Source organism: Triticum aestivum, chromosome 5A, assembly GCF_018294505.1.
Source record: "Triticum aestivum cultivar Chinese Spring chromosome 5A, IWGSC CS RefSeq v2.1, whole genome shotgun sequence".
In the NCBI taxonomy this organism is placed as follows: domain Eukaryota; kingdom Viridiplantae; phylum Streptophyta; class Magnoliopsida; order Poales; family Poaceae; genus Triticum; species Triticum aestivum.
This window is the reverse complement of record NC_057806.1, coordinates 510,452,258-510,475,840: the sequence shown is the minus strand read 5'-3', so window position 1 is coordinate 510,475,840 and position 23,583 is coordinate 510,452,258. Positions and strand designations below refer to the sequence as shown.

General features: G+C 49.8%; 2 protein-coding genes across 2 annotated transcripts in view; both read left to right on the top strand.

Moving 5' to 3' along the window:
* The window catches only part of LOC123101462 (uncharacterized), a 37,832-nt gene extending 30,126 nt beyond the window's left edge, over positions 1 to 7,706 (top strand). Inside the window, exons 3-6 of the mRNA XM_044522910.1 lie at positions 5,770 to 6,010; positions 6,414 to 6,441; positions 6,494 to 6,662; positions 6,886 to 7,706. Of these exons, the coding sequence (XP_044378845.1) occupies positions 5,770 to 6,010; positions 6,414 to 6,441; positions 6,494 to 6,662; positions 6,886 to 7,446 (999 nt within the window). The 3' untranslated portion in view covers positions 7,447 to 7,706. The remainder of the gene's footprint in view (positions 1 to 5,769; positions 6,011 to 6,413; positions 6,442 to 6,493; positions 6,663 to 6,885) is intronic.
* A 34-nt stretch (positions 7,707 to 7,740) lies between these two features.
* Positions 7,741 to 8,906, top strand: LOC123101461 (uncharacterized). The gene is made up of 2 exons (XM_044522908.1): positions 7,741 to 8,512; positions 8,593 to 8,906. The coding sequence occupies exons 1-2, from the start codon at positions 7,741 to 7,743 to the stop codon at positions 8,904 to 8,906; spliced, it is 1,086 nt and encodes a 361-aa protein (XP_044378843.1).
* Positions 8,907 to 23,583: the final 14,677 nt, after the last annotated feature.

Genomic DNA, 23,583 nt, shown 5'->3' with positions numbered 1-23,583 from the left:
AGAGAATAATTGTTGTTCTGTCTGCATGAATAAAACCTTCAATGGTCATACACCCAAGGTGAATGGTTTATTGAATCTCGATCGTAGTGATACACATATTCATAATATTGAAACCAAGAGATGCAAAGTTAATAATGATAGTGCAACTTATTTGTGGCACTTCCATTTAGGTCATATTAGTGTAAAGCGCATGAAGAAAATCCATACTGATGGGCTTTTGGAATCACTTGATTATGAAATAGTTGATGCTTGCGAACCATGCCTCATAGGCAAGATGACCAAGACTCCGTTCTCCGGAACAATGGAGCGAGCAACTGACTTATTGGAAATAATACATACTGATGTATGCGGTTCGATGAGTGTTGAGGCTCATGGCGGGTATCGTTATTTTCTGACCTTCATAGATTGTTTGAGTAGATATGGGTATATCTACTTGATGAAACATAAGTCTGAAACATTTGAAAAGTTCAAAGAATTTCAGAGTGAAGTGGAAAATCATTGTAACAAGAAAATAAAGGTTCTGCGGTCTGATCGTGAAGGAGAATATTTGAGTTACGAGTTTGGTCTTCATTTGAAACAATGCAAAATAGTTTCGCAACTCACGCCACCTGGAACACCACAGCGTAATGGTGTGTCCGAATGTCATAACCATACTTTATTAGATATGGTGCGATCTATGATGTCTCTTACCGATTTATCACTATCATGTTGGGGTTATGCATTAGAGATAGCTGCATTCACGTTAAATAGGGCACCATCTAAATCCATTGAGACGACACCATATGAACTGTGGTTTGGCTAGAAACCTAAGCTGTCGTTTCTTAAAGTTTGGGGCTGCGATGCTTATGTGAAAAAGTTTCAACCTGATAAGCTCGAACCCAAATCGAAGAAATGTGTCTTCATAGGATACCCAAAGTAGACAGTTGGGTATACCTTCTATCACAGATCCGAAGGCAAGACATTCGTTGCTAAGAATGGATCCTTTCTAGAGAAGGAGTTTCTCTCAAAAGAAGTGAGTGGGAGGAAAGTAGAACTTGATGAGGTAACTGTACCTGCTCCCTTATTGGAAAGTAGTTCATCATAGAAATATGTTCCTTTGACTCCTACACCAATTAGTGAGGAAGCTAATGATGAAGATCATGTAACTTCAGATCAAGTTACTACCGAACCTCGTAGGTCAACCAGAGTGAGATCCACACCAGAGTGGTACAGTAATCCTGTTCTGGATGTCATGTTACTTGATCATGACGAACCTACGAACTATGAGGAAGTGATGATGAGCCCAGCTTCTGAAAAATGGCTAGAGGCCATGAAATCTGAGATGGGATCAATGTATGAGAACAAAGTGAGGACTTTGGTTGACTTGCCCGATGATCGGCAAGCCATCGAGAATAAATGGATCTTCAAGAAGAAGACAAATGCTAATGGTAATGTTACTGTCTACAAAGCTCGACTTGTTGCGAAAGGTTTTCGACAACAAGTTCAAGGACTTGACTATGATGAGACCTTCTCACCCATATCGATGCTTAAAAGTTTGTCCGAATCGTGTTAGCAGTTGCTGCATTTTATGAAATCTGGCAAATGGATGTCAAAACTGCATTCCTTCATGGATTTCTTAAAAGAAGAGTTGTATATGATGCAACCAGAAGGTTTTGTCAATCCTAAAGGTGCTAACAAAGTGAGCAAGCTCCAGCGATCCATCTATGGACTGGTGCAAGCATCTTGGAGTTGGAATATATGCTTTGATAAAGTGATCAAAGCATATGGTTTTATACAGACTTGCGGTGAAGCCTGTATTTACAAGAAAGTGAGTGGGAGCACTACAGCATTTCTGATAAGTATATGTGAATGACATATTGTTGATCGGAAATAATGTAGAATTTTCTGGAAAGCATAAAGGAGTGTTTGAAAAGAGTTTTTCATAGAAAGACCTCGATGAAGCTGCTTACACATTGAGCATCAAGATCTATAGAGATAGATCAAGATGCTTGATAAGTTTTTTCAGTGAGTACATACCTTGACAAGATTTTGAAGTAGTTCAAAATGGAACAGTCAAGGAAAGAGTTCTTTCCTGTGTTGCAAGGTGTGATGTTGAGTAAATACTCAAAACCCGACCACAGCAGAAAATAGAAAGAGAATGAAAAGTCATTCCGTATGCCTCAGTCATAAGTTCTATAAAGTATGCTATTGTTGGGATCTCATCTCAGATTTCATGGCCTCAAGCCATTTCGTGGAATCTGGGCTCATCATCGCTTCCTCATAGTTCGTAGGTCTGTCATGGTGAAGTAACATGACCTCTAGAACATGATTACCATACCACTCTGGTGCAGATCTCACTCTGGTTTACCTACGAGGTTCGGTAGTAACTTGATCTGAAGTTACATGATCATCATCATTAGCTTCCTCACTAATTGGTGTAGGAGTCACAGAAACAGATTTCTGTGATGAACTACTTTCCAATAAGGGAGCAAGTATAGTTACCTCATCAAGTTCTACTTTCCTCCCACTCACTTCTTTCGAGAGAAACTCCTTCTTTAGAAAGGATCCATTCTCAGCAACAAATATCTTGCCTTCGGATCTGTGATAGAAGGTGAACCCAACATTTTCTTTTGGGTATCCTATGAAGACGCACTTCTCCGATTTGGGTTTGAGCTTATCAGGTTGAAACTTTTTCACATAAGCATTGCAACCTCAAACTTTAAGAAACGACAGCTTAGGTTTCTTGCCAAACCATAGTTCATACGGTGTCGTCTCAACGGATTTAGATGGTGCCCTATTTAACATGAATGTAGCTGTCTCTAATGCATAACCCCAAAACGATAGCGGTAAATCAGTAAGAGACGTCATAGATCACACCATATCTAATGAAGCACGGTTACGATGTTTGGACACACCATTACACTATGGTGTTCCAGGTGGCGTGAGTAGTGAAACTATTTCACATTGTTTTAACTGAAGGCCAAACTCGCAACTCAAATATTTTACTTCTGCGATCATATCGTAGAAACTTATATTTTGTTACGATGATTCTCCACTTTACGCTGAAATTCTTTGAACTTTTCAAATGTTTCAGACTTGTGTTTCATCAAGTAGATATACTCATATCTGCTCAAATCATCTGTGAAGATCAGAAAATAATGATACCTGCCGTGAGCTTCAATATTCATCGGACCACATACATCAGTATGCATGATTTCCAACAAATCTGTTGCTTGCTGCATTGTTCCGGAGAACGGAGTCTTAGTCATCTTGCCCATGAGGCATGGTTCGCAAGCATCAACTGATTCATAATCAAGTGATTCCAAAAGTCCATCAGCATGGAGTTTCTTCATGCGCTTTATACCAATATGACCTAAATGGCAGTGCCACAAATAAGTTGCACTATCATTATTAAATTTGCATCTTTTGGTTTCAATATTATGAATATGTGTATCACTACGATCGAGATCCAACGAACCATTTTCATTGGGTGTGTAACCATATATGTAAACAGAACAACAATTTATTCTCTTACTTAAATGAATAACCGTATTGCAATAAACATGATCAAATCATATTCATGCTCAATGCAAACACCAAATAACACTTATTTAGGTTCTACACTAATCCCGAAAGTATAGTGAGTGTGCGATGATGATCATATCAATCTTGTAACCACTTCCAACACACATCCTCACTTCACCCTTAACTAGTCTCTGTTCATTCTGCAACTGCCGTTTCGAGTTACTACTCTTAGCAACTGAACCAGTATCAAATACCGGGGGGTTGCTACGAACACTAGTAAAATACACATCAATAATCCGTATATCAAATATACCTTTGTTCATTCTGCCATCCTTCTTATCCGCCAAATACTTGGGGCAGTTCCGCTTCCAATGACCAGTCCCTTTGCAGTAGAAGCACTTAGTCTCAGGCTTAGGACCAGACTTGGGCTTCTTCACTTGAGCAGCAACTTGCTTGACGTTTTTCTTGAAGTTCCCCTTCTTCCCTTTGCCCTTTTCTTGAAACTAGTGGTTTTGTCTACCATCAACACTTGGTATTTTTCTTGATTTCTTCCTTCGTTGATTTCAGCATTACGAAGAGCTTGGGAATCGTTTCCGTTATCCCTTGCATATCATAGTTCATCACGAAGTTCTACTAACTTGGTGATGGTGACTAGAGAATTCTGTCAATCACTATCTTATCTGGAAGATTAACTCCCACTTGATTCAAGCGATTGTAGTACCCAGACAATCTGAGCACATGCTCACTGCTTGAGCTATTCTCCTCCATCTTTTAGCTATAGAACTTGTTGGAGACTTCATATCTCTCAACTCGGGTATTTGCTTGAAATATTAACTTCAACTCCTGGAACATCTCATATGGTCCATGACGTTCAGAACGTCTTTGAAGTCCTGATTCTAAGCCATTTAAGCATGGTGCATTAAACTATCAAGTAGTCATCATATTGAGCTAGCCAAACATTCATAATGTCTGCATCTGCTCATGCAATAGGTCTGTCACCTAGCGGTGCATTAAGGACATAATTCTTCTGTGCAGCAATGAGGATAATCCTCAGATCACGGATCCAATCTGCATCATTGCTACTAACATCTTTCAACTTAATTTTCTCTAGGAACATATCAAAAATAAAACAGGGGAGCTAAACGCGAGCTATTGATCTACAACATAGATATGCTAATACTAATAGGACTAAGTTCATGATAAATTAAAGTTCAATTAATCATATTACTTAAGAACTCCCACTTAGACAGACATCCCTCTAATCTTCTAAGTGATCACGTGATCCAAATCAACTAAACCATAACCGATCATCACGTGAAATGGAGTAGTTTTCAATGGTGAACATCACTATGTTGATCATATCTACTATATGATTCATGCTCAACCTTTCGGTCTCAGTGTTCCGAGGCCATATCTGCATATGCTAGGCTCGTCAAGTTTAACCTGAGTATTCTGCGTGTGCAAAACTAGCTTGACCCGTTGTAGATGGACGTAGAGCTTATCACACCTGATCATCACGTGGTGTCTGGGAACGACGAACTTTGGCCACGGTGCATACTCAGGGAGAACACTTTTATCTTGAAATTTAGTGAGAGATCATCTTATAATGCTACCATCAATCAAAGCAAGATAAGATGCATAAAAGATAAACATCACATGCAATCAATATAAGTGATATGATATGGCCATCATCATCTTGTACTTGTGATCTCCATCTTCGAAGTACCGTCATGATCACCATCGTCACCGGCGCGACACCTTGATCTCCATCGTAGCAGCGTTGTCGTCTCGCCAATCTTATGCTTCCATGACTATCGCTACCGCTTAGTGATAAAGTAAAGCATTACAGCGAGATTGCATTGCATACAATAAAGTGACAACCATATGGCTCCTGCCAGTTGCCGATAACTCGGTTACAAAACATGATCATCTCATACAATAAAATTTAGGGCCCGTTCGGAAGCAGTCCACGAGCTGGCTTCCGAAAATCGCTCCGAGAAGCCGCACTGAACGAGTCCACTTCAAGAATCTGGCTCCGCGGAGACGAGGATTCGACAGTGCAAAAATCACAGAGACGAGAAGCTGGCCAGGCCCAGCTTCGCAAATATCAGAAGTGGGAGTTGCTCAAAATTATGGTAGCAATGCCACCCCGAAGTAAACTACTCGAATCCTTTTCCTCGACGTCTCCTCTGCTCTCGCACCTCAACTCGTACTCTGCTCGTAGAGAAACGAACGGGGCGACCTCCTCTGCTGTCGCAACCCTAGCCGCCGCCCCGTCACCGGTCGGCCGCCGCGCCGCCGTCCGCCGCCGCTCCTCGGATCTACAGCCCGCCCCGCAAGTCTCTGTCCATCGACGCTCGCAGTAGCCGCCCAAAGTCCCCGTGGTGTTGTCTCCCCATCTGCCGCCACTCCCTCCATTGGTCGTCGCCGGCAGCCGCACGAAGTAGAGGTCCCGACGGGCCTAGCCACAAGATCCACGGTATAGAAGCCATTCCCCCAGGTCAAGGTGAGCAGCCACCTCCCCCCTCTTGTAGTACTCTGATTCAGCCTAGTTCATGCGCTGTGTGTGGACAGCCCCAATTTCCTGTGATATGAACCTGATGTGTGGACTTTTTGCGTATATATGTGTAGTGCAGTCTGTAGTGATATGAATTGATTTCAGATAAAATCAATAATTTCCTTATGTTGGTAGTACATGTTCATGCTGGTATTGTTTATTTTCCATATATTTGGGGACATGATTATATACTGATGGATGATGATTGTTTGCTACATATTCGTGCTGCTACTGATTGTTTGTGAGATGGTAGTGATTGTTTCCCGGAAAATTGGACACATGATTTATACTAATGGACACTGATTGTTGCTACATGTTCATGATGCTACTGATTTTGGTATCTATTTGTGAGATGGCACTGATTGTTTGGCATATATTTTCGAGGAAATGTGTATCCGTAAAGTAACATCATTTTTGTATAGAAATGTCGTCAACTGGGTCTGCCGAATGGACCGATGAGAATACTCGGATTATCGTGGAGTTGTTTGTGAAACAAGTGAAGGCTGGAAACATGCCAACCACTCATTTGACACCCAGTGCATATGATGAGGTGGGAAAGGAGTTCTTGATGAGAACTGGGCTTGAGTACACACCAAAGCAAGTGAGGAACAAATGGACCAAGTTAAAACGTGAGTACAACACATTCAAGAAGCTCAAGTTGCGCGAGACTGGAGGGGGTTGGGACTTTGAGAAAAACACTGTTAAACAAGATAATGAGTGGTGGAAAAAGGCGAAAGTTGTAAGTTCGCATGCTTATGTTTCTCAGAAAATAAAATCTGAACTTGTCATGCTTTATGTACTAATGTCTCTCTTTCATACAATAGGACCTTCCAGGTTGTGGCAAGTTCAAGAAGCATGGACTCCGTAACGAAGAAGGCTTGCGCGTCTTGTTTGAGGATATCAGTGTTGATGGCACTGACCATTGGAACCCCGCATCTGGTCTGCCTCCCCCCTCTAGTTCGGCATTGAAAATAGCCTTGAATGTTGACGAAATCACCGATCTTGATTTGGAGGATGATAGTGAAGAGCAACCTTCTCCGACAGTAGCTAGTTCATCTAAAGTGAGGCTTGGGGTCACGATTCCAGAGAAGAACAAGAAATCGAAGACTTCACAAGTGATGCAAGAGGAGATTAGAAAGATTAGTTCTATTGCCCAAGCTTCACACACATCGTTTCAGTCTTTTCTACAGAAAGATGAGACCATTTCTGTTGCCTCTACCATGGATTTAGTTCGTGCTTGTGGTGCAATAGACGGCACTGATGAGCATTTCATTGCTACTGAGCTCTTTCTGAAGAGAGAGCAAAGAGAGATGTTCTTGCACATGACATCCAACTCTCGAAAGGGTTGGTTGCGTAGGAGGTTTGACCTCAAGTATGGGAACTAGTTTGTTCTATCTTATCTTAGCTATGGGAACAATATTTATGCGTATGTTGGCGAACCTATTATTATCTTGTGCTATCGGTACAATATTTATGCCTATGTTGGCGAACCTATTATTATCTTGTGCTATCGGTACAATATTTATGCCTATGTTGGCGAACCTATTATTATCTTGTGCTCGGAACAATATTTATGCTTATGTTGGTGAACCTATTATTATCTTGTCGGTGAACATATTTATTCTTATGTTGGTGAACATATTGTTTTGCTTGATGCTAACTATTGTTTGATATGGCAGATGTCATCGGATAGTGATAGTGAGGATGACAATAGTTATGAAACAATGAGGAATTTGGTTATGCATCAACAACATAATATGAACATGCTTTGTTCAGGTGCAGCAGTCATATTTGGCAAGTATTGTGAAAGTTGGGTGATGAAGGCTGAACCTCGGAAATCTATTTTGAGTGGATTTGGATGGCTTCAAGAGACTATTGCCACACCGGGAGAGACCTACACAATGTTGAGAATGACGGCAAGTGTGTTCTTTGATCTTCATGACTTGTTGGTACGTAACTATGGTCTAAAAGAAACAACCTTTGTTAGCACTTATGAGTCTCTTGCTATGTTCTTGTGGACATTGGGAGGTTGTGAATCAAATAGAAGAACTCAAAATCGCTTCAAACATTCAGCGGATACTATCCATCGTAAATTCCATGAGGTTCTACAATGTGTAGTGAACATGGCATCTCACTACCTTAAGCCACAAGACCCAAACTTCCACATTGTGCATGATCTAATTAAAAAGGATAGGAGGGCTTATCCTCATCTCAAAGATTGCATTGGTGCAATTGATGGGACTCATATAAGAGCTTCTATTCCCGATGGGCCACCAAAAGTTAGGTACATTGGGAGGACGGGCATGACAACTCAGAATGTGATGGCGGTATGTGACTTCGATATGCACTTCACTTATGCTTCAATTGGGCAACCTGGTTCTATGCATGATACAAATGTATTATACCATGCAATTGAGAAGGACAGGCCCACCTTCCCCCATCCTCCAAAGGGTGAGCATTTCTTTTCATTACAAGTTTACACATGATGTTCTCTATCCTCCAACTAACATGTATGTGTGTTGTCAATTTAGGCAAGTATTACCTTGTAGATGCCGGGTATCCTAATAGAGATGGATATCTAGCACCATACAAAGGAGAACGGTATCATGTCCCTGACTTCCAAAGAGGTTCACCTCCAAATACTCCTAAGGAGAAGTTCAACAAGATTCACTCTTCCAAACGCAATTGCATAGAGAGAACCTTTGGAGTGTGGAAAATGAAATGGCAAATTCTCCTCAAGATGCCAAACTACTCGTTCCAAACACAGATGAAGATTGTTGCAGCTACTATGACATTGCACAACTATGTTCGCCTCCATGACAAAGATGATCTCCACTTTATTTGATGTGAAAGAGATCCGGATTATGTGCCAACAATTCCGGATAGATATAAGAAGTATGTTATTCCTCCGAGTGCATCGGATGCTTCAACTTCAGAGGCAAGTGCTCCTGACATGGATAGGTTTAGGAATGAACTAGCCACGGCCGTTGCTCTTGGTTGGTGAAGTCATGCTTCTGGTCCATACTATTTGTTCCCTGTTTGATTTGCAAACATATGCAAATTTGATGCAGCTTTTGTGGTACTGCATATGTCAAACCTTGTGGTTCTTCATCTTAACTTGAGGGAATTCAAAACTCTACATGTTCAGTACATTTTTTTGCATTTGTGCTAGCTAAAACTGCTCTCTGTACAACCAAAACTGCTCTCTGTACAGCCAAAACTGCTCTGTGTACATCGAAATATCTCTCTGTATAGCCAAAATTGAAGGAATCTGTACAGACAAAAAAAAGAACCTACTTCTAATCTGGCCTGCAGCGCACATGTGAGCCCAGCCGGCTTTCACTACTGAAATGGGCTTTACACCTGTCCACCTGAATGGGCTTGATCCTACCTTACTAGGCTGCCAGCCCATGCATACGCAGCTGCTCCCCACTGCTGCACCGAACGCTCGCTGGCTCCACGAGAATCCAGCTAGCGCCAGCTTCACGAGAAGTTGGCTCGTTTCGGAAGCCAGCGAGCTTCCGAATGGGACCTTAGCATCATGTCTTGACCATATCACATCACATCATGCCCTGCAAAAACAAGTGAGACGTCCTCTACTTTGTTGTTGCAAGTTCTACGTGGCTGCTACGGGCTTAGCAAGAACCGTTCTTACCTACGCATCAAAACCACAACGATAGTTTGTCAAGTTGGTACTGTTTTAACCTTCGCAAGGACCGGGCGTAGCCACACTCGGTTCAACTAAAGTTAGAGAAACTGACACCCGCCAGCCACCTGTCTGCAAAGCACGTCGGTACCAGTCTCGCGTAAGTGTACGCGTAATGTCGGTCCGGGCCGCTTCATCCAACAATACCGCCGAACCAAAGTATGACATGCTGGTAAGCAGTATGACTTATATCGCCCACAACTCACTTGTGTTCTACTCGTGCATAACATCAACGCATAAAACCTGGTTCTTATGCCACTGCTGGGTAACGTAGTAATTTCAAAAAAATTCCTATGCACACACAAGATCATGGTGATGCATAGCAACGAGAGGGGAGAGTGTTGTCTACGTACCCTCGTAGACCGGCAACGGAAGCGTTGACACAACGTAGAGGATGTAGTTGTACTTCTTCCCGATCCGACCGATCCAAGTACCGAGCGTACAGCACCTCCGAGTTCTGCACACGTTCAACTCGGTGACGTCCCTCGAACTCCGATCTAGCCGAGTGTTGAGGGAGAGTTTCGTCAGCACAACGGCGTGATGACGGTGATGATGTTCTACCGACACAAGGCTTCGCCTAAGCACCGCTATGATATGACCGAGGTGGAATATGGTGGAAGGGGGCACCGCACACGGCTAGGGAACGATCATGAAGATCAACTTGTGTGTCATGGGGTGCCCTCCTGCCCCCGTATATAAAGGAGGGAGAGGGAGAGGTGCGGCCGGCCCCTAGGGGTGCGCCTGGAGGAGTCCTACTCCCACCGGGAGTAGGACTCCCCCCTCTTGCGTTGTTGGAGAAGGAAAGGGGAAGGGGAAAGACGAAAGGGAGGCGCCCCCCTTCTTCCTTGTCCTATTCAGACTAGGGGGAGGGGGCACGCGGCCTGCCCTGGCCGGCCCTCCTCTTCTCCCTTAGGGCCCATGTAGGCCCATTAACCCCCGGGGGGGTTCCGGTAACCCCCCGGTACTCCGGTAAAATCCCGATTTCACCCGGAACGTTTCCGATATCCAAATATAGGCTTCCAATATATCAATCTTTATGTCTCGACCATTTCGAGACTCCTCGTCATGTCCGTGATCACATCCGGGACTCCGAACAACCTTCGGTACATCAAAACACAAAAACCCTAATTACGATCGTCACCGAACTTTAAGCGTGCGGACCCTACGGGTTCGAGAACTATGTAGACATGACCGAGACACGTCTCCGGTCAATAACCAATAGCGGAACCTGGATGCTCATATTGGCTCCTACATATTCTACGAAGATCTTTATCGGTCAGACCGCATAAAAACATACGTTGTTCCCTTTGTCATCGGTATGTTACTTGCCCGAGATTCGATCGTCGGTATCTCAATACCTAGTTCAATCTCGTTACCGGCAAGTCTCTTTACTCGTTCCGTAATACATCATCCCGCAACTAACTTATTAGTTGCAATGCTTGCAAGGCTTGAGTGATGTGCATTACCGAGAGGGCCCAGAGATACCTCTCCGACAATCGGAGTAACAAATCGTAATCTCGAAATACGCCAACCCAACAAGCACCTTCGGAGACACCTGTAGAGCACCTTTATAATCACCCAGTTACGTTGTGACGTTTGGTAGCACACAAAGTGATCCTCCGGTAAATAGGAGTTGCATAATCTCATAGTCATTGGAACATGTATAAGTCATGAAGAAAGCAATAGCAACAAACTAAACGATCAAGTGCTATGCTAACGGAATGGGTCAAGTCAATCACATCATTCTCCTAATGATGTGACCCCGTTAATCAAATGACAACTCATGTCTATGGTTAGGAAACATAACCATCTTTGATCAACGAGCTAGTCAAGTAGAGGCATACTAGTGACACTCTGTTTGTCTATGTATTCACACATGTATTATGTTTTCGGTTAATACAATTCTAGCGTGAATAATAAACATTTATCATGATCTAAGGAAATAAATAATAACTTTATTATTGCCTCTAGGGCATATTTCCTTCAGCTATGTTGTTTACTGATACATCTCCAACGTATCTATAATTTTTAATTGCTCCATGCTATATTATCTACTGTTTTGGACATTATTGGGCTTTATTTTCCACTTTTATATTATTTTTGAGACTAACCTATTAACCGGAGGCCCAGCCCAGAATTGCTGTTTTTTTGCCTATTTTAGGGTTTCGAAGAAAAGGAATATCAAACGGAGTCCAAACGGAATGAAACCTTCGGGAACGTGATTTTCTCACCGAACATGATCCAGGAGACTTGGACCCTACATCAAGAAACAAAGGAGGAGGCCACGAGGTAGGGGGGCGCGCCTACCCCCCAGGCGTGCCCTCCACCCTCGTGGGCCCCCTGTTGCTCCACCGACGTACTCCTTCCTCCTATATATACCTACGTACCCCCAAACGATCAGAGACGGAGCCAAAACCCTAATTCCACCGCCGTAACTTCCTGTATCCACGAGATCCCATCTTGGGGCCTGTTCCGGAGCTCCGCCGGAGGGGGTATCCATCACGGAGGGCTTCTACATCAACACCATAGCCTCTCTGATGAAGTGTGAGTAGTTTACCTTAGACCTTCGGGTCCATAGTTATTAGCTAGATGGCTTCTTCTCTCTTTTTGGATCTCAATACAATGTTCTCCCCCTCTCTTGTGGACAACTATTCGATGTAATCTTCTTTTTGCGGTGTGTTTGTTGAGACCGATGAATTGTGGGTTTATGATCAAGTCTATCTATGAACAATATTTGAATCTTCTCTGAATTCTTTTATGTATGATTGGTTATCTTTGCAAGTCTCTTCGAATTATCAGTTTGGTTTGGCCTACTAGATTGATCTTTCTTGCAATGGGATTAGTGCTTAGTGTCGGTGTCAAAACCGGCGGATCTCGGGTAGGGGGTCCCGAACTGTGCGTCTAGGCCGGATGGTAACAGGAGGCAGGGGACACGATGTTTTACCCAGGTTCGGGATCTCTTGATGGAGGTAAAACCCTACGTCCTGCTTGATTAATATTGATGATATGGGTAGTACAAGAGTAGATCTACCACGAGATCAGAGAGGCTAAACCCTAGAAGCTAGCCTATGGTATGATTGTCTGTTGTGATTGTTGTCCTACGGACTAAAACCCTTCAGTTTATATTGACACTGGAGAGGGTTAGGATTACACAAGGTCGGTTACAAAGGAGGAGATATCCATATCCGTATTGCCTAGCTTGCCTTCCACGCCAAGTAGTGTCCCATCCGGACATGAGACGAAGTCTTCAATCTTGTATCTTCATAGTCTAACAGTCCGGCCAATGGAGATAGTCCGGCTGTCCGGAGACCCCCTAATCCAGGACTCCCTCAGTAGCCCCTAAACCAGGCTTCAATGACGATGAGTCCGGCGTGCAGTATTGTCTTCGGCATTGCAAGGCAGGTTCCTTCTCCGAATACATCACAGATGAATTTGAATACGAGGATAGTGTCAGACCCTGCAAAATAAGTTCCACATACCGCCATAGAGAGAATAATATTTTCGCAATTCCAATTTGCTGACTTGTTTTGGCAGCATGACGTTATGTCATGGCCCGGTGATTATTCGAACCGTTTTTCTTCAACCAGCTCCACACATAACGCGAGGCGGTTTCTTGACACGTCTTGTCAAAGTAGAGATCGTGTTCCCCCAATTACGGGATTCTCATTAATGCGGTCGTTGATGAAACTATGTACCTAGGGTAGGGTCATGGACCTGTCCTAACTGCCCTACCCAAGGACATCTCTAGAAGAAACCACCTTTCAATCGACTTGGAGGTGTTCCACTCGACAGACTCGAAGACCCTCGACCAAGAAGCAATCACTCGACCAAGATCCAACCACTCGACGGCCAGGAGACCTGAAGTCACTCCGCATGCTAACGGTCGATCATTAAGTAGCTTTTATGGTCATCATAGCACTTTATTACTAGCATTACCAGTAACGCCCTGCCTTAATGTACATTGAACCCTTTGTAACGTGGGCTGGCCGGGGTCCTGGCACACTCTATATAAGCCACCCCCTCCTCCAAGACAAGGGTTCGCACCTCTGTAACTCATACTCACATAATCCAGTCGACCGCCTCCGGGCTCCGAGATGTAGGGCTATTACTTCCTCTGAGAAGGGCTTGAACTCGTAAACCTTGCGTGCTTACAACTTCTCCATAGCTAAGATCTTGCCTCTCCATACTTACCCCCCTACACTACTGCCAGACTTAGAACCACGACAGTTGGCGCCCACCATGGGGAAGGTGTTTTAGCGTTTGTTGGAGGAGTTGCGACCTTTTCCGACCCGAATCATCATGGTTTTCAGAGGAGTTTTGGTGGAGGGCCGCGAGATACGTCTCGGCGCGCTCATGTTTATCGTCGACGACTCTGCTTGGCTCCAGGAGGCTCCGCTCGACGTGGACGCACTCCCTGCTCGCGGGGCAACGCACTTTAGCACGTGCGTCCGCGGCGTTCTCCTGCGGCAACCGTCGACCCCCTACTGATCGGCTCCTATGTTGTCCTCCCTCCTCGATTCCCGCCGGCGCAAGCGCTCCGGTCGGTCGAGACTTCAGCGGTGGGTGAGGCACGCGGTGGCATGTCAGTCGGCCACCCCTCAAGTTGCGGCAATCGAGCTCGACGAATCCCTCTACGGCCTGTTCGACTGGCTCCGCAGAGACCACATCCGAGTGCGACAGCAGCGATCCGGCGGCGAAGGTTCTGATGGTCGATGGACCACCCAGTCCTCCCGGTTTTCCCCGCATCGACGGAGGCGCAGGTGGAGGCGACCCGTCGCGTCTCCATGAGGAGTATCTAACCGAGCCTCTCATGTCGCTGCAGAGAGAAGAACTTCGCCGCCGGAACATGGATGCACTGCACACTCCTATCGTTGGAGAAACCCCCGAGGCTCGCGCCTTGGAGGGCGCGCGCCTGGCAAACTTGGCCGAGCGCACTCGACTGGAGAACCTCCAGCGAGCACTCGACGAGCGTGCACGACAACGGGTTCCCGAATCCAGTCGACGTCAGCTCTTCCCGCCCCCGTAGGTATATCGAACTCCAATTCAGAATTTAGCAGTTGCGGCCCGTATAGCATAGTCGATTCAGCCTTCCCAGTCGGAGGCTGGCAGAGGCTTGCTGCAGATCAGAGCGTTACTCTGGGCAGCAGGAGATCAGAATTCCGCTATTTCTCAGTCGTGGAATAGGATTCACAGCAGATCCGTTGCCGCAGACACAGTCCAGTCGGCTCACAACCCGAGATCGCCCCCGAGGCGTGAGGGACGTGGAGACTGGCATGACCAGTATGGGAACCATGAGCAGTATGATCACCGAGTCGATCGTGACGGTCGACGTCGAGTGCCCACGCCTTCCCCGAGGAGCGGGTCGTATGTGCCTCGCCAGCAGGATGACAGGCGCCCTCATAGTGGTGGGCGAAGGATTCCAGTCAACCCCCGAGGGCCAGGCTTTGACGCGAGATCCATTCTCGTCCAGGGTTTGGTCGACAGGAACAGGGCTCACCGAGAAGGTCACGACAGAGATGCACTTACCAGCAGTAGAGTACATGTTTCGGGGCTAGAGTGTTTTAGTAGAGCCATCAGGGCCGCTGTGATTCCTCCCAACTTCAGGTTGGTGACTGGAGTCAATAAGTTCACTAGCGAGTCCAAGCCCGATACTTGGCTTGAAGATTACCGAGTGGCCATCCAGATCGGCGGCGGCAATGATGAAGTGGCCATGAAGCACCTGCCTCTCATGTTGGAGGGCTCGGCCAGAGCGTGGCTGAAGCAGTTAGCACCTAGCAGCATTTACACTTGGGAGGATCTCTCCCGAGTGTTCGTCACCACATTTGAAGGCACGTGCAAGCGACCGGCAGGGCTGACGGAACTGCGGTCTTGTGTACAGAAGCTGAAAGAAACTTTGAGGGATTACATCCAGAGGAGGATCACGTTACATCACTCAGTGGAGAATGTGCCTGACCACCAAGCAGTTTGTGCCTTCAAGGAAGGCGTCAAGTATAGAGAACTGAATTTGAAATTCGGTTGAACCGGGGATATGTCCCTGAATCGGATGATGGAGATTGCCACCAAGTACGCTAATGGCGATGATGAGGACCGACTCAGGAGTGGCAAACTCAAGTCAGTCGCCCAAGAACCCGGAGGCAATTCCAATCGGAAACAGAAGCGGAAAGCCGAGCCAGTGGCTCCCGGGGAAGCCTTGGCTTTAACCCAAGGAAAGTTTAAAGGGAAACCTAAAGGGCCTTGGAACCCCAAAAAGGTTAAAGACCAGGACAGAAATGATGTGTTGGACTTGCCATGTCTCGTCCACACAAAGAAAGATGAAGAGGGTAATTTCATTTACCCGAAACATACCACTCGACAGTGTCGACTCTTGATCCAGCAGTTCCAGGGCAAGCAACCCAAAGGTAAGGAAAAGGAGACGAAAAAGGTCGAGGACAAAGAGGACAGTGACGACGGATACCCTCAAGTCAATTCCACCTTGATGATTTTTGCTGATGTTGAGAGCAAAAGTCGACTGAAAGTCATCAACCGAGAGGTGAATATGGTTGCTCCGGCGACACCAAGTTATTTGAAATGGTCCCAGACTGCCATCACGTTCGACCAGTCCGATCACCCAACGCATATTGCCACCCCTGGGAGGTAAGCTCTGGTGGTCGACCCAGTGGTTGAAGGCACTCGACTGACCAAAGTCTTGATGGATGGTGGCAGTGGTTTGAACATATTGTATGCTGAGACGTTGAAAGGGATGGGCATTCCGATGTCCAGACTCAGTGCCAGCAACATGAGTTTCCATGGAGTCATTCCTGGGAAGAAGGTTGAATCACTCGGCCAGATTGCTCTTGATGTGGTTTTCGGTGATTCCAAGAATTACCGCAAAGAGAAGTTGACATTTGAAGTTGTAGACTTCCAGAGTGCCTACCATGCTATTTTGGGCAGGCCGGCTTATGCATGCTTCATGGCCCGACTATGTTATGTGTATCTCAAATTGAAGATGCCTGGCCCCAAAGGTGTGATCACTATTACGGGCAATCGGAAGAAAGCGGAAGAATGTTTTCAAAAAGGTTCGAAGATCGCCTACGTTCAGATGGCAGTGGTGGAGTTGCAGGAATACCAGAAGACTGCAGACCCGAGTGATTTGTTGCGAGCCAAGAAGCCCGCTACGGAGTCAGCTTTTCAGTCGACTGGCGATACAATGACAGCTCATATCCACCCGACCGACCCCAGCGCTGCTCCAACTCATATCTCGACAGCACTCGACTCCAAATAGGAAGAAGCGCTCATCCAGTTCCTCCGTGAGAACTGGGACATTTTTGCATGGAAGCCCTCTGACATGCCGGGTGTTCCCAGGGAGCTGGCTGAGCACTGCCTAAGAGTCGACTCAAAAATAAAACCTATCAAGGAACATCTCCGACGGTCCGCCGTCTAGAAGAGAAAGGCCATTGGCGAAGAGGTAGCTCGTCTCTTAGCGGCAGAGTTCATCCGAGAAATCTACCACTCTGAGTGGCTCGCCAATGTTGTCATGGTCCCCAAGAAGGACAAGTCACTTCGCATGTGCATTGACTTTAAACATATCAATCGGGCCTGCCCGAAAGATCATTTTCCTCTCCCCCGCATCAACCAGATAGTCGACTCGACTGCGGGATGTGACCGACTGTCTTTTTTAGACGCCTATTCCGGGTACCATCAGATCCGTCTGTATGGACCTGACGAGATCAAAAGAACTTTCATCACTCCATTCGGGTGCTTCTGTTATGTTACCATGCCATTCGGCCTCAAGAATGCCGGAGCCACATTCATGAGGATGATTCAGAAGTGTTTGCTCACCCAAATCAGTCGGAATGTGGAGGCATACATGGATGATATTGTGGTCAAGTCATGGAAGGGTTCCGACCTGCTGACTGACCTTGCTGAAACCTTTGCCAACCTCAGAAGGTTTGATATCAAGCTTAACCCATCAAAATGCACATTCGGGGTTCCTGGCGGAAAGTTACTCAGTTTTCACATTTCTGAACGAGGAATCGACGCCAATCCAGAAAAAGTCGGTACTATACTCCGAATGAAAAGTCCTGTGCGAGTGCACGATGTTCAGAAGTTTACTGGTTGCTTGGCCGCCCTAAGTCGATTCATATCTCGTCTCGGTGAAAAGGTGTCGGATTTCGGGTTCCGGCAGACCCTTGAGGTTCGAACACTGGGGTGCGCGCAGAGATTTTGCTTCCTACCTACCTGCACCCCTCCGCCTCGCTAAGATCTTAGCTATGGAAAGAACAACACAAGGGACACAAGGTTTATACTGGTTCGGGCCACCATTGTGGTGTAATACCCTACTCCAGTGTGTGGCGTGGTGGATTGCCTCTTGGGCTGATGATGATGGATGATACAAGGAAGAACAACCTCGCGAGGGTCTGTTCTTGGCTGGGGCGATGAACTGCTGGGAGGAGTCCAGCCACCCTTCTCTCTCTCTCTGATCGAACCACCCACTCTCCTCTGTGGGTGGCTGGTCCTATTTATAGAGGCCTTGGTCCTCTTCCCAAATATCGAGCGGGAAGGGAGCCAACAATGGCGGGCTAATTTGAAGGGGGACAGCTAGTCCTAGCTACCCTGACAAAAGTAGTCTTCGCCTGCACAAAGCTCTAGTGGTGACGCCGTCCTGGGCTCCACGGTGACCTCCGTCTTGCAGTCCTCCTGGTCTTGGTCTTGTTGCACCAAAATGGCAACCTTTGCCTGTCGGTACTCTGCGGCCGCTCTTCCCCCTTTGCACCAAAGAGGAAAGGAGGACACTGCGCGGGCTCGCACTCGCCTGGCGCCCTTGGTTGTCATGGCTTGCGTCACGGGCACCTTGTGAGGTACCCCGCCTTGATTTCTCCGCCTCCTCGCGAGCCAGCCTGATGAGGCCGTGCCTGAGGAAGCTTCGTGTCGTCTGCCCCGCGAGGCTTGGCCCCTCGCGAGGGTCTTGGGTCTGTGTTGATGAAGATGGGCCGTGCTGGGCCCCCCTTTGAGCCACGCCGCAGGCCGCAGGCAGGCAAGTCTGGGGACCCCGTTCCCAGAACACCGACAGTAGCCCCCGGGCCCAAGGCGCGCCCGGACTTGGCTGTGCAGGGAGGCGGAAGGGCAAGAGCGAAGCGCCGCGGGCCCTAACAGCCTGCGGCCTTGGGCGCCGCGTGGCGGTTGACTGGATGTGGGCGCCTGAGCAACCGCGCGAGTTGATAAGGGAGCGGCATCTGCCCAAGCTTTGCTTTTTGCTTTCTCCGGTTGCTGCTCAGATCCCCTTTCTTATGCCTCTCCTTCCTTCCTCCAAAATCTCCAGATCTACTCCGATCGCGTGACCTAGGAAGCCATGGCGCCTCGTCAGTCCCCGGCCGGAGCTTGGTACTTGTCTGCCCTGGACTCGCCAAACGTGTCGGAGGCGAGCCTTGCCCGGTTGCGCCGGATGGTGGCGGCGCAGGGCATCAATGGGGCGAAGGTGCTCAAGGCCGGCTCCGCCACCACAGAGGGCCAAGGGAGCACCTTCTATCCGTTCTTCGTAAGTGCCATTGCCGCCGGCCTGGTGCCTCCCTTCTCTGAGTTCTTCTTCTCTGTCCTCCGCCATTACAAGCTACAGGCTCTGCATCTCCACCCCAACTCCATGCTTCTCCTGGCAATCTTCGCCTATTACTACGAGGCTCACATAGGGGTGCAGCCCTCAGTGGCCTTGCTGCGCCACTACTTCTACCTCCGGACCTCTCGCGGTCCTGCTTCCGCGTGCGTGAGCTTCATCGCGTACGGTGGCGCCATTGCCATCTCGAACCCCGGGAAAAGGATTGAGGGCTTCAGGAGCAAGTGGGTCTTGGTGGATGCTGGGCGCATCCACCCTCGGCTGATCTTGCCCACGGAGCAGCCCACGAGCTCCAGCGATTGGGGTCGAGCTGAGCTCGCGGACCCCCGCGCGAAGCTGGTGCTGGAGAAGATGGACGCGGATCTGAGGCCGACCAACATGGCAGCAGCGAAGCTGACCGGCGCGTCGCTGCTGAGGGAATTCCTGGAGCACCAGCTGGCTCCGCTTCGGCGGTACTCACTTCCGATGTGCAGGCCCCATCCGAGCCCCGCGGCCTGGGCCGATGGAGATCTGGCTCCAGTCCTCCAATCTCTGGTTGGGGGCGATGTGGCGAGGTTGGAGGGCGCTCCTACGCCCTTGTTCCTCCGCGACGACTGGGAGCAGGTAGTGGAGTCCATGCCCGTCTTCAACGGGGATGGGCTCGTGCCCATGGAAACTCCCGAGGAACCGGTGGACGTGCCCTCCGATGATTCCAGCGAAGAGGAGGAAGGAGGGGAGCGGGAAAGAGGGCCTGACTCCGAGGCGACTGACGGAGAGTCGAGGGCTCCCCTCTCCCGGCGCAGGCCCCGCGTTCTCCGCCTCTCTCCGAGCGATGACGACGAGGATGACGACGAGGATGACGGCGAGCAGGACGGCGGGAGCTTTCCCTCGATCCCAAAGAAGGACAGGACCGGGCTGATCTCCCGCGGGTCTACCCCGGCCCCGAGGCGGACCGCAGGCGCACCTTCCGCTTCCAAGCTTCCCGAGGTTGACCCTTCCAGCCGGCTTTCAGGCTTCAAATTTGGCCGAAGGCCGCTCGAGCTCAGCGACGATGACCCATAAGCGTTTGATCCTTGTCTTTATTTCTTGTCCTGCTTCTGAGGCTTGACGTCCACATCTCTTGGATAGGCTGGCGCCCGCAGCAAAGAAGCCGAAGGGAGCTCCTGAGGTTCCACCCATGGCAGCGCCTCTGCCCGCGAAGGAGGGTGACCGCGACGCACGGGCCTCTCCTACCCGGTCATCCTCGCGAGGCCAGGCGGAGCCGGCTGGGGCGAACTCAGCCCCCACGGCCCATGTGACTCCCGAGGTGTCCTTGCCTGCCGCCGCCACTACAGCTGTTGGGGCGCAGCAGACTCCGCCTCAGGACGTTGTGGCCGCGCTGCCGCCTTCTCCTCCTACTCCACCGGCTGCTGTCTCTCCGACTCCTTCTGCCGTTCTGGAACATGCTGCTGCTAGGCTGGACCGACTGCAGCTGGATCTTCTCGGCGCCGACCCTCGCTTGGTGGCCGAGCGCTTGGAGCTGGCTTCAGGATGGGTTCACTCCGACGCTTCGATTCAGGCGGCACTGGTCTAGGCCTCGACGGCTTGCGATGAGGAGAAACAGGTCATCCTTGAGGCGAAGGCTGCTCGTGATGCAGCCCTGGGGGAGGCGGTCGACGCCCGTGGTCGCTGCAAGGTGCTTGAGGACGAGCTGCAAGGCCTGCGGGACTAGCTTGCGAAAGAGGCCCGCCTTCGCCAAGAGCAGGAAGAAGGCGTGAAGGCTCGCGAGGCGGCCGTCAAGGAGAGGGAGGTCAAGCTCAGGAAGCGCCACGACCGCCTAGGCGTGCTGGAGCAGGAGTTGGGGGTGAGGAAGGCCGAGCTGGACGACAAGGCCCTGGTTCTTGCTGAGGACCGCGTGGCCTTCACGGAGATGGAGGCGAAGGCTCGCTCCTCGCTGAGGATGCTTTACGACAGCAGCCTGGAGAGCCTGCTGGCTGGCGCCGAGGACGGCCCCGCCAAGCTGCTTCCCTTCCTGGTTCGTGCTCTCGAAGATGTCGCCCTTGGCCTTGGCCCCACGGCTAAGGCCGAGGCGCGTGTCCTGTCTTCTACAGCACTAACGCGGGTCCTCACCCACATCTACCTTCGCGATCCCGGCGTCGACCTCGACAGCCTGCTGGAGCCAGTAAGCGGCGAGCGTGCCGCTGCCGCTGCCGAGGCCGTGAAGGGTCGCGCGGAGGCTCTGCTGGGGAAGTTCTGGGCCTTCAGCACCAAGCCGAAGCAAGGCGCTGCCGACCCCACTACTCCGTAAGGCGAACCCATTCTGCGCTGCTCCTCCGCCGACAGGTGACTCCGTCATGGCTCCTGTCCTGCCTTTAATTCCTGCACATGTATCATGCCTCGGGGAGGCGTTTAAACTTGCGTTTGGCATTGAGATAACAGTGTGGACTGTAATATTTGCTTTTGAATTCCTCGAAATTTGCGCTTTTCCTTCCTACTTGCTTATGTTCTACGCCGGCAGAGCCCAGCCCCGCGCATACCTCACCCAACGTTAGTCCCGACCGGAAACCAGGACGGGGCCAAGGAGTGAGGGGCTACGTGACAAGTTAGGCTCCTGAGTCGCGATGCTTAGGAGTCCCCCTTGGCGCACGAACAGCAAGTAGGGAGGTGTGAAGTGGGTGGATCTACCGTTCTACGTCTGCAGAGCCCGGCCGCGCGCATACCTCACCCAGCGTTAGTCCTCGACGGAACCAGGACGGGCAAGGAGTGAGGGGCTACGTGACCAGTTAGGCTCCTGAGTCGCGATGCTTAGGAGTCCCCCTTGGCGCACGAACAGCAAGTAGGGAGGTGTGATGTGGGTGGATCTACCGTTCTACGTCTACAGAGCCCGGCCGCGTGCATACCTCACCCAGCGTTAGCCTTTCGGAACTAAGGAGTGAGGGGCTATGTGACTAGTTATGCTCCTGAGTCGCGATGCTCAGGAGTCCCCCTTGACGCTCAAACGGCCTTCGTACCTTGGCTCCGCTCGGGGAGAGACGCGCGACGAACCAGGCCCCCCCCCCCGGGGGGGGGGGGCTGGGCGGCGTGCGTCTGGGCGTGACCCAGGTGCAGCCCCCGTGCCCAGCCCCCTCGCGCGGCACTCCCGAGGGGAGGCGTTACGATGAGGGTAGACACTGAGCTCTGGGCTCCCTGAGGTTGATGCGGCCCGGGGGCCACCCTCAGTTGTTTATCACCAGCGCGTAGCATAGCGCTTCCGTATGTGTACGGGCATAGCCGCTCCTCAGCAGTATCGTCAGCCAGCGCGGAGCATGGTGCTTCCACTGGTACGTGGGAGGGGGCCCCCTCCGGGAGGAGCCCCCGGGGCGTGTACAGCCCCGCCCTGACATGTGGCTGGCACGGTAGGGCCTGGCGAGGTGTATCTGGGCACCCGTGAGCCAGCGCGGGACTCACGGGGCCCTACCTCTAGGCGGGTTGCGCCTGGCACTGGGCCTTATCTTGTGATGTGTCCCTGCAAATTCGGTTAGATGTCGGCACTCTACGTCCTCGGGTCCTGGCCCTCGAGCTGGTCTCAGCCGTCGCTGGTATGCCAGGTCGCGATGCCGTGGACAAGGCCAGAGGGTGAGGGCTGGAGAGCCAGTAAGAGCCCTGAGTCACGATGCTCAGGTACCCCCCCTTTAACGTGCAAGTGGTCGGCATGGAGAAGAAGAGGTGCCGTGGACCGGCATCAAATAATCTAAGCATGGTGGGTATAACGCATAACCGGGAATAAACGCAAATGGGATACATGCCGCTGGGTCTGGCCCAAGCGACTTGGGGATCATGCAGCCCGAGGGGCGCCCCCAATAAGGTAAGCTAACAACATGAAATAAAAGGGATACATGCCGCAGGGACGGACCCACGCGGCCTGGGAATAATGCAGCCCTGGGGGGCGCTCCCAGCTGGAAGTGAAACTTGAAAGATGTCACCTGATGACGTTGAGGACGAAGGGGTGTTGGTGTAGCAGACTCGGTGGGCTGCGGAAGCCGATCCTCACGAGCCCCCAGGCCCGGGGGCCTCGGGAGGCTCCGGAGGTGCTGGCGGCTCCCCGCGGACCATCTCCATCTCCGCCAGGGCTGCGGAACGCCTGGCCTCTTGTGCCTCCATGATGCCCCTCATGAGGCGCTGGTACATGGCAGCCGCGTTCGGCAAGCCGTAAGGCATGCGAACGTAGCTGTGGGGTGGACCTCCGCAGCGCCCCACTCGCGAGGGCCAGAGGCGCTCCAGAGAGGCGACTCG